The 10,623-nt window shown below is 40.0% G+C and overlaps 1 protein-coding gene across 1 annotated transcript in view; it reads right to left on the bottom strand.

The window, feature by feature from the left end:
• The window catches only part of PSMD11 (proteasome 26S subunit, non-ATPase 11), a 40,650-nt gene that overhangs the window by 23,592 nt on the left and 6,435 nt on the right, over nucleotides 1-10,623 (bottom strand). The window contains exon 3 of the mRNA XM_017542193.2: nucleotides 6,023-6,147. Coding sequence (XP_017397682.1) covers nucleotides 6,023-6,147 — 125 coding nt within the window. The remainder of the gene's footprint in view (nucleotides 1-6,022; nucleotides 6,148-10,623) is intronic.

Genomic DNA, 10,623 nt, shown 5'->3' with positions numbered 1-10,623 from the left:
TTTTTTGAGATGAAGTCTCACTCTTGCGCCCAGGCTAGGGTGCAACGGCACAATCTCAGGTCACTGCAACCTCTGCCTCCCAAGTTCAAGCACTTCTCCTGCTCAGCCTCCTGAGTAGCTTGGATTACAGGCACCCACCACCATGCTAAGCTAACTTTTGTATTTTAGTAGAGATGGGGTTTAACCATGTTGGTCAGGCTGGTCTCGAACTGCTGACCTCAAGTGACCTGCCGACCTCGGCCTCCCAAAGTGTTGGGCTTACAGGCATGAGCCACCATGCCCAGATGGATACCTTTATCAATAACAAAGAACTGTAATTGGTGAAACCAGCACCTCAGTTCTAAGGAAAACTTTAAAAAGCACTGCCCTTGCTACTCGGCTATTTTGTTTTGTTTGAGAGGCTTTGTGCTTTGTTAATGCCAGCAATGACTGATAAAGGGCATAAGAATATAAAAGAAGTCCATGCTTCTGGAGGAAGGCTCTTACTTGAGTACAAAAACCTGATGTGGTCAAAATTAGATATTTAAGCTTTAAATCAGTACTTAACCATTTAAAAAAAAACTTTATTAACCAAATCCCTGTGGGGAGAAAACAATATTCCAAGTCTGAAATCCTGTAACACAAATCAGTTTTTTCCACTGAAACTTGTTTTGATAGCATGATTTGTGATGTAACGTTTCTTAAAATGTGCTATTGTATTTCAGTTGTATAGACTACACCAAAAAAGTTGTCCACAGGCTACTCCCTAGAGATCCCTGGAAGGTATTTGGCAAGAGTCTGGTTCAGTCTTCCTTCCCTCCTCTTCACTTTACTTTTCTACTCCCCAGCCCTTGACAACTACCCCATCCTCACTCTCTCACTCCCCCACTCACATGCCCTCACTTTCTAGGCTTCAAACCTTACATTCAAATGAACAGATCATAACCTGAATCACACTAACTTTTGGGACAGCAAGCTGAAGATGGTTCTATAGATTTATCTGTCTTATAGTTAGTCCTCAAATAGAAAAAAACAAGGAAAATCCCTTCCCTCATACTCTCAGTACCAAACTCCTTAACACAAAATTCTAGCTGTCTTAACAGTGTTCTTAAACGTCTTATTTTGCCAGGCACAGTGGCTGACATCTGTAATCAAGGCACTTTGGGAGGCTGAGGCAAGCAGATCACTTGAGGCCAGGAGTTTGAGACCAGTCTGGGTCTCAACATACTAAGACCCTATCTCTACAAAAACTTTGTTAATTAGCCAGGTGTAGTGGTACGCACCTGTACTCCCAGCAACTTGGGAGGCTGAGGCAGGAAGATTGTTTGAGCCCAGATGTTCAAGGTTACAGTGAACTATGATTGCACCTGCACTCCAGCATGAGCAGCAGACCAAGACCCCCATTTCAAATAAATAAATAAAATTTCCTATTTTGTCTCAAGACTCAATACTACTAGGAGAGCCATCTACCTAAGACTTGCTTGTCTATTCTTTCCCAACAACCAATCCAAGAATTTTAAAAGAACTAAGAATAAGGCCAGGTACAGTGACTCACACACTCCTGTAATCCTGGCACTTTGGGAGGCTGAGACAGGCAGATCACCTGAGGTCAGGAGTTCACGACCACCCTGGCCAATATGGCAAAACTCCATCTCTACTAAAAATACAAAAATTAGCTGGGTGTGGTGGCACACACCTATAATCCCAGCTACTCAGGAGGCTGAGGCAGGAGAATCGCTTGAACCCAGGAGGCAGAGGTGGTAGTGAACCAAGATCACACCACTACACTCCAGGCTGGGAGACACAGACTCCATCTCAAAAAGAAAAAAGAACTAAGAACAAAAATGATTTCCTATTTCTCCAAGTCAGAGACCTTGAGTTACCTAAACAAATGTAGAAACAACACCCTATGCTTACATCTCAATTCAATAAACTCAGATCTTAATTCAACAAAGTATTTCCTGGCTGGGCATAGCGTCTCATGTCTGTAATCCCAGCACTTTGGGAGGCTGAGTCCAGAGGATTGCTTAAGCCCAGGAGTTCAAGACCAGCCAGAGCAACACAGCAAAATCCCATCTCTACTAAAAATACAAAAAAAGAAAATTAGCCAGGAGTAGTGGTGTGCACCTGTAGTCCCAGCTATTTGGGAGGCTGAAGTGGGAGAATTACTTGAGCCCAGGAAGTTGAGGCTGCAGTGAGCTGTGAGCACACCACTGCACATCTATCAATAGGGAAGGCACAGCCACAGGCCATACATTCCTTCAACAAATAGGTATGCAGCTTCTTCAAACCAAAGTACTCTAAGTGCTAGGGATACAGCAGTCAACAGGACAAAGTAGATATTACCTTAACGGAACTTCAGGAGGAAACATGTTAAACAAGAGTTATATTTATATATTTTATATATACACACACATATACAATTTTTTTTTTTTGAGACAGGGTCTCACTGTGTTGCCCAGGCTGCAGCGCAGTGCCGCGATCTCGGCTCACTGGAAGCTCTACTACCACCCCCGTTCAAGTGATTCTTGTGCCTCAGCCACCTGAATAGCTGAGATTACAGGCGTGGACCTGGCTAATTTTTGTAAAAAATATTTTTTATGGAAGAAAGCTTTTGATTTACCTACCCCACAAAATAAAAAAAAAAAAAATGTTAAAAGGAAGCAAAGATAGGGTATTTTAGATAGGGTGATCAAGGAAAGTCTCTAAAGAGGTAAGATGTGAACAAAAACGTGAAACAATGTAAAAAAAAAAGCCCCTGATAAGATCAAGCTGACAGCAGTCCATATGTATATAAATGTTCCAAGACCAGACAGTTTGAAGTGTAGAAAAATAAGGCCAGTAATTATAGCCATAAAGAAAGTAAAAGGAGACTAGTATAGTGGATGTGGGCAGTGGTAGCCATGGCTGAGGAATTTGAACTGTACTGGGAATGAGGCTCTGTGGTACTGCAAGGCATACAGTGCTTCACCTGAGTGAGATTATATTGCAGTAAAGGAGATAAGGCAAGCGTAAAGCAATTGTCAGATGAGGCAGAATAATCAGAAACAGAGCATGTATAAAATATAATGTGAGTCACTGAAAGAGTTAAAACCACATTAAAGCCAGGAAGGAAAGAGTTCAGAGGTGGAACCTGAGATAAGACTATGGAAGGGAGGTACAGCATGAGGGTCATACAGGGCTTGTTCAGCAAACAACCAGGCATACAACATGGCTGACATGTTTGATATGCTTAGCAGAGTACTGGGAGATTAGACTACTGCAGTAGGTTGTATTGTAGAAGGTTGTATTGTAGAAAACCATTAATTATCTAACTCTGCAGCCAATGGAAAGCCACTGAAGGTTTGCGTTATGGGAGAAGAGGAAGAGGAATAAAAAAATTATTAGAGGGCTATTTGGTAAAGTATCTCTGACTACGGTGGAATGAGGCTTTTGCAGTAGTCCAAGTAAAAAATAACCAAACTAGATGGTAGTTGTAAAGAGAGAACAAATACAAAAGAGGTGGAGAAGCAGACACTGAAGAAAGTTGAATTGATAAAATTTAACAAATGACTGGATGTTGATGTTGCCCATATTGACTGTAACGTGCAGGTGAGACAATCTGGATGATTCACAATTTGTTCCAAAACAAGCAAATAACCTATAATCCACAAAAATTACCAAAAGAAGTCCTGCTTAGTGGAATAAGACTCTGGTTCTTGATAAAAGCAAAACTGCTAATCATCAAAAAAAATCAGCCTTAGCCAGGTGTAGTGGTGCACACCTGTAATCCTAGCACTTGGGAGGGCAAGGCAGGTGGATCATTTGAGCCCAGGAGTTCAAGACCAGCCTGGGCAACATGGCAAAACCCCAACTCTACAAAAATACAAAAATTAGCCAAGCATGGTAAGTGCATGCCTGTAGTCCCAGCTACTCAGGAGGCTAAGGCAGGAGGATCACTTGACTCCAGGAGGTTGAAGCTGCAGTGAGCTGAGATTGTGCCACTGCACTCCAGCCTGGACAACAGAGCAAGACTGTCTCAAAAAACAAAAACAGACTTTACTAAAAATTAAAATGACACTGATGATAAAATGATACAATGCCTAAAAGCGTATCCTTTCACCCTAAAAAAAGGAAGAAAGGTCTCTAGTTTATATAAAGGTAATGTGCAATGAACAATGACAACACACAACCACAGTTAAGGGACAGCCTAACCAGTCAGAGAGTCACATGAAAAAGGCCAGGGAATCCTAGTAGCCAACTCTAACAGAGCACTAAAATGTGACTTGAGTGGATTTCCACATAGGAATAGGAGAAATGACCATTAAACAAATGCACGTCGGGCACGGTGGCTCATACCTGTAATCCCAAAACTTTGGGAGGCCAAGTAGGGTAGATCATCTGAGGTCAGGAGTTCAAGACCAGCCTGACCAACATGGTGAAACTCCGTCTCTAATAAAATACAAAATTAGCCAGGTGTGGTGGCGCATGCCTGTAATCCCAACTCTGGGGAGGCTGAGGCAGGAGAATCCCTTGAACCTGGGAGGTGGAGGTTGCAGTGAGCCAAGATCATGCCATTGCACTCCAGCCTTGGCAACAAGAACGAAACTCCATCCAAAAAAAAAAAAAAAAAAATGCGGTTCTATCCACTGAAACAGCTTGAGGTTATGGAGGGGGATAATTTCAGAAACTTCAGTGTACAAAAAGGAACAGCTTCCACAATTAGTTTTTTTGCCCCAAAACTTTCAAGTAATAATTATTAGTCAGTTTCAAATTAACATTTACTAATCAGTCTCTGTTAAGGTACTTTATTTCAAACAAAGGATGGTATCACTGTCATGAGTTTTTAAAGTATAATTTTTTTAAAAAGTCTAAGACTCCAAATACTTTTAATTTATTCATTAAAATAACTGACACTTCAATTCAAAATAGCCATCTATTTTTAATATACAATCATCAAACATTTTGGCCAGAGACATGAATCTGAAGACTGCTCCACAAATGAACTTTCTACAAATAAAGTTAGTATATAGTGTTTAAATCAGGATTCAAAGTATCATTAAGGTCAGATTTTACAAAAGATATGATTCCCAAGTGGGATGCATGTGTCCTAGGTTTCTGAAATTCCCATTTATTCAATATGCAATAAGGCCTTTCATATCTTTCATGCCCACAGAGGCGACAGCAAACAATCAGACATATAACCAACTAGCAATTCTGCCCTTACATTATCTGACATTTTATATTTGTTTATTGCCTGCCTTCCCCATAAAAAAATAATTCTCATGACAACAGTGACTGTGTTTTTTCAACTATATCCCCAGTACTTAAAACATGCCTAACATATAACAGGCACTAAATGAATACTGATCAATATATCCATAAGAGAGACAAAAACTATATTCTTCTACGAACAGATCCAAGCAATTACAATATACCCTGCTTGAATCTGCCACTTTTTACAGAATGATGTTTAATTTTGGTATGTGTCTCTTCCTGAATTGCAGAAAATACAGTTATCTTTGAAAAGGCTGGAAAAGATTCCGTGATTACAGAGAATCACTCTTTAATATACTTCAGGATCTAGTCAGAACTTGTGGGACACGTACAGGAACACCAGAGTCACTTCTGCACAATGAGACACAAACGGATGGATGTCACCCCTCACTAAAGGCATATATGCAGTACAAAACATGCCAAGAAGGGATACGACAAGACTTAATTAGTGCTCAGAAGGAGCTTTGTGACACAAGATGAAAGGTACCACAGACACAGAAAACATTACAAAGGTGTGGCAATACAATACCTCAAAGACAAGAATCAGTTTGTGACCCTGATGTAATGAGGATTCCAGGGACCACTGACAATCTCCACTTACAAAGCAAAGCATGGAACAGACCCAAAGTATCAAATGCCCTGTAACAAAGAGAAACTGACATGATAAGTCCTGCGCTGTCCTCCCAGCTTTCCTTTCCACATTAGTAGTAAAGTGCAGGCAGGCATTTCTTTCATGGAGACAAACTTTTCTCCATATTGTCTACTTTCTGTCATTAATATCACTTACCTCCTGCCCGGTAGCTGCTTCCATATCAAGAAACAGATCAAGAAGAGATCGGACAAGGCGAGCTGCTTTAGCCTTGCTGATGGAATTCAAGAAGGGTCGCACATACTTCAGGAGTCCCCCAAGCTCTGTATGAAAGGCAATTCAAAAAGAGAAGTAAACATCAACATTTGAAACAAAATACCCATTTAAAAAATTGACCCAACATCATAAAAATCGGTACTTACATCACTGGAATCAGTCTAAATGAAACTTTATAGGAGTTTAAAGCATTCCAATTTCAGTTAGGAAGGTGAATAAGACAAGGAGAAGGAAAAAAAAAAAAAAGCATTCCTAGCAAATAGCAGAGTAGCAAAAATAAGTTAACATTATATACCAAATTTTCATTCTGTTCCCTACTCAGCCACTGGATTACTATGAAGTTCCAGGCAAAGCTCATGCCTCTGCTTCATTTATCCATCTTAATGAAAGATAAACAGCCAAGTACTCATAATCTCAAAAAGCAGTTTTCTAGAACATGAAATATGCTGTGTCCCTCCCACCTTAACAAAATTACTTCCTCACAACCAGTAAATTATGATCAGGTTATAGAAGTAATTTTTTTTTTCTACTTTCCAAGTCTGCTTCAGCTGTTCCCCTTAAATAGACAGAGGTTTTCTACTCCAGATGCGTTTTTCCTGTCTTTCTGCAGTGCTCCCCAGTTTAGCCTTTCTGCAATATCACTTCCCTGGCACTCTTCTGAATAAACTTTTCACATAGAAGTTAGAGTGTTTTGCCCTTAAAGTGCTACTGTATCTCTTTTAAATTCCTCATAAATCTTCAAAACCTAAGTCTTACACTATGACCAAAAAAGGTATCCACCATAGAGCATTTCCCCCACTTTATAGAAGAGGGCAGTACACAAACTCTAAAGAAACATCTTTCAAAACAATAAACTACAAAAACAAACAAACAAAACAAAACAAAACAAAAAACAATAAATTAGAGATATGTTTGTCAAACAATAAAAATTAGAGGATGTTTTAACTAAACAACTAAGGAGGTATTTCTGGAATGTAGGTTAAAATTACTTTAGTGCCACTGCCTCTTTAATATTCTCCAATTGCAGACTCACCCTCCTGAGAACTCTAATTCAGGGCAAGCAAACCTCACCCTCCAGAGAATGCTAATTCAAGGCCCTGAAATTCTCATCTGCCTGAATAGTCAGAGAATGCACGGGACTGTGTCAGGTACTTGAGAACTTGACATAGAGTCGAAAAGTTCATTTTTCCCCTTCACTCCCCAGTATTGACCTTTGATTCCCAATGTTAAAAACTTTTTGCCATTCTGCCACCTCATTCACCTCTGCACAGACTATGGCATATACTCCTGCTTCCAAGAGATACTAATGCCATAATCCCATCTGAAATGTCTTCCTATCTTTTCAGCCTATACAAATCTTATATATCCTTTCAGGTCCATCAAAGTCCTATTGTGTTTTCCATGCTAACTCCAGTCTAGAGTGATTCTCCCCCTCAAATTCCTTTTGCATTTATTTCAATTATATTATGTAATGACGGCTTTTTTAAAGTAGTCTGGTGCAATGTCCCTTCTCCCACAGAATTTCCTCCTATGCCTGAACGATTCTAAATGATTTCTAGTCACAGAAATATTCACAAAGTAGCCTATTCCAATGTTGGCCAAACCAAATTATTCCTTTTTGAAACACAAATCTATACCTTCTTTCACATGGTTTTAAATACTTACAGATAATTATTATTTACATCTCCCTAACTTCCCTTTATCCAAGCTTAACATCTTTGGCTATTTCAATGGTTCCTCCAAAGTCCTTATTTCTAGATAACTTAGTTGTTCTCCTCTGAACAAACTCTAATTTGTAAAGTTACTACTTGTGGTATTTTGTGGTACCCAGAAATGAAAACAATGCTCCAGGTAGGGTCTGACAGTAGACCAGGAGGCTTAATTCTCTTGATCTGGCCGTCATATGTAACACAAGACAGCATGTTTTGCTTTTTCTAATACTTCTCTTGGTTCAGACTGAATTCATTAAAGTCCTTTTTAATAGACTACTGTTGAAACAGGTCATTCCCCCAACCCCTGTTTTGAAAAATAAAAACTTTAAGTATATAACTTAATCCTTTTCACAACTGAATTTAATCTTCCTGGCTTTGGCAATAACTGTGAATCTCAATTCTATCTTCTAAATGTACTGAGTCATCTACAAAAATAAGCATGCCTTCTGAATGGCTTTAACCATTGATTCCAGATGCTGACCAGAAAAACAAGGACAGATCCTCATGACATAATGCCTGAAGACTTCCCTTCAGGCTGACAATGATTCATTTATTAACATGTGTTGGATAAAGTTATTCAGCCCATTGTAAATTCATAACCTGTACTTGTGATATTAATATTATGGCAAATGTTCAACTATCCTGTTTCATCAGAGATATAGTCTATATCATTCCTCTAATCCAGGGGCTGGCAAACCTTATCTGTGAAGGACCAGATAGTAAATTTTTTCGGCTTTGCAGGTTATATGGTCTTAGTAGCAGGTCCTGAACTCAGCCAGTCACACACAGTGTGGAAACAAATGGGCATGGCTTTGTTCTAATAAAACTTTATTTACAAAAACAGGTGTCATGCAGAACTCTGAAAATCTATGGGTCTGATAAAACTAACCCAAAAGAGAACTAGGCTGGGCATGGTGGTTCACACCTGTAATCCCAGCACTTTGGAAGGCCAAGACAGGCGGATTGCTTGAACTCAGGCGTTCAAGACCAGCCTGGGCAACATGGTGAAACCTCCCTCTACAAAAATACAAAAAATTAGCCAGGTATGGTGGTGTGGGCCTGTAGCCCCAGTTACTTGGGGAGCTGAGGCAGGAGCATCGCTTGATCCCAGGAGGTCGAGGCTGCACTGAGCCAAGATCGTGCCACTGCACTCCAGCTTGGGTGACAAAGTGAGACTGTCTTAAATAAACAAAACAAAACAAAACAAAAAAAGAGAGAATTAAGATAAGTTTGGAATAATTTATTCACAATAAATCCACTGTTTTAAGAGATTACCATCTCCTTATCAAATAATCTGTCCCACAACTCTACCACTGATGACCATGTATAGTGTCTATTCTTTATTTTGCTTCAATGTACACCACACAGTGAATACATCTATTCTTTGCATTACCCTCTTGAAAGGTAGAATAACATTTGCCAGCCAGGCGCGGTGGCTCAAGCCTGTAATCCCAGCACTTTGGGAGGCCGAGGCGGGTGGATCACGAGGTCAAGAGATCGAGACCATCCTGGTCAACATGGTGAAACCCCGTCTCTACTAAAAATACAAAAAATTAGCTGGGCATGGTGGTGCGTGCCTGTAATCCCAGCTACTCAGGAGGTTGAGGCAGGAGAATTGCCTGAACCCAGGAGGCGGAGGTTGCGGTGAGCCGAGATCGCGCCATTGCACTCCAGCCTGGGTAACAAGAGCGAAACTCCGTCTCAAAAAAAAAAAAAAAAAAAATTTGCCCATCCTCAGTTTCCTTATATCTCTTCATGATTTTTCTCAGAATATATGGCTCTATAGTTGTAAGTGTTAGAACTATTTTTTGATAATAAAAGAAACTCTTAGAGTCTAAAGACCTGAACTTACTTACAGAGACTATCTGCTCTGTCTTCTCTCACCTACCATTAATTCTGTTTCTGCTGTTCTTTCTATTTTTTTCACTTTGAAAAATCATTTTCCTTCCTAGAAAAGGCAGAGGTGAAACATGAGCTAAGCAGTCTGCCTTTTTCTCTAACACCTGCTAGCATTACAATATTTTCTCTAAGCACTGAGTGTTATTCTTCTTACCCTAAGAGAGAAGCAAATGATCTTAGTTGTCCAGTTGTCCCCCTGCTTTTCTTTATCTTTTTTTTTTTTTTTTTTGAGAAAGAGCATCACTCAGTCACCCAGGCTGTAGTACAATGGTGCAATTGTGGCTCACTGCACCGTTGACCTCCCAAGCTCAAGTGATCCTCCTGCCTCTGTTTCCCAAGTATCTGGGACCACAGGCACACACCACCACACCCAGCCAATTTCTTAATTTTTTTGTAGACATGGGGTCTCCTTATGTTACCCATGCTGCTTTAAAAAAAAATTTTATAGAGATAGGGTCTCGCTATGTGGTGCAAACTGGTCTCTAACTCCTAGCTTCAAGCAATCCTCCCACCTCAGCTTCCCAAAGTGCTGGGATTACAGGTGTGAGCCACTGTGCCCAGATGCCATTTTTCAAAAGACTCAGTTCATCTTCTGTTTTAGTCTACTACTGTTTTATATTCATTCTTGTTTATACTTCCTGTTTCTATTTTCATACATACTGAGTTAATTTCTTTTTAAGTCCTATAAAATCATACTGACTTCTTCCTATTCTTACTGGGATTATTTGTAATTATATGACCAGAATTTCCTTGTCAGAACCTCGCAGAACTTAGCTGAGCACAGTGGCTCACACCTGTAATCCTAGCACTTTGAGAGGGCGAGGCAGGTGGATCATCTGAGGTCAGGAGTTCAAGATCAGCCTGGCCAACATGGTGAAACTTCACCTCTACTAAAAAATACAAAAATTAGCC

The sequence above is a fragment of the Cebus imitator genome, unplaced genomic scaffold (genome assembly GCF_001604975.1).
Source record: "Cebus imitator isolate Cc_AM_T3 unplaced genomic scaffold, Cebus_imitator-1.0 Scaffold140, whole genome shotgun sequence".
In the NCBI taxonomy this organism is placed as follows: domain Eukaryota; kingdom Metazoa; phylum Chordata; class Mammalia; order Primates; family Cebidae; genus Cebus; species Cebus imitator.
This window is presented reverse-complemented; position numbering and strand designations above follow the sequence as displayed.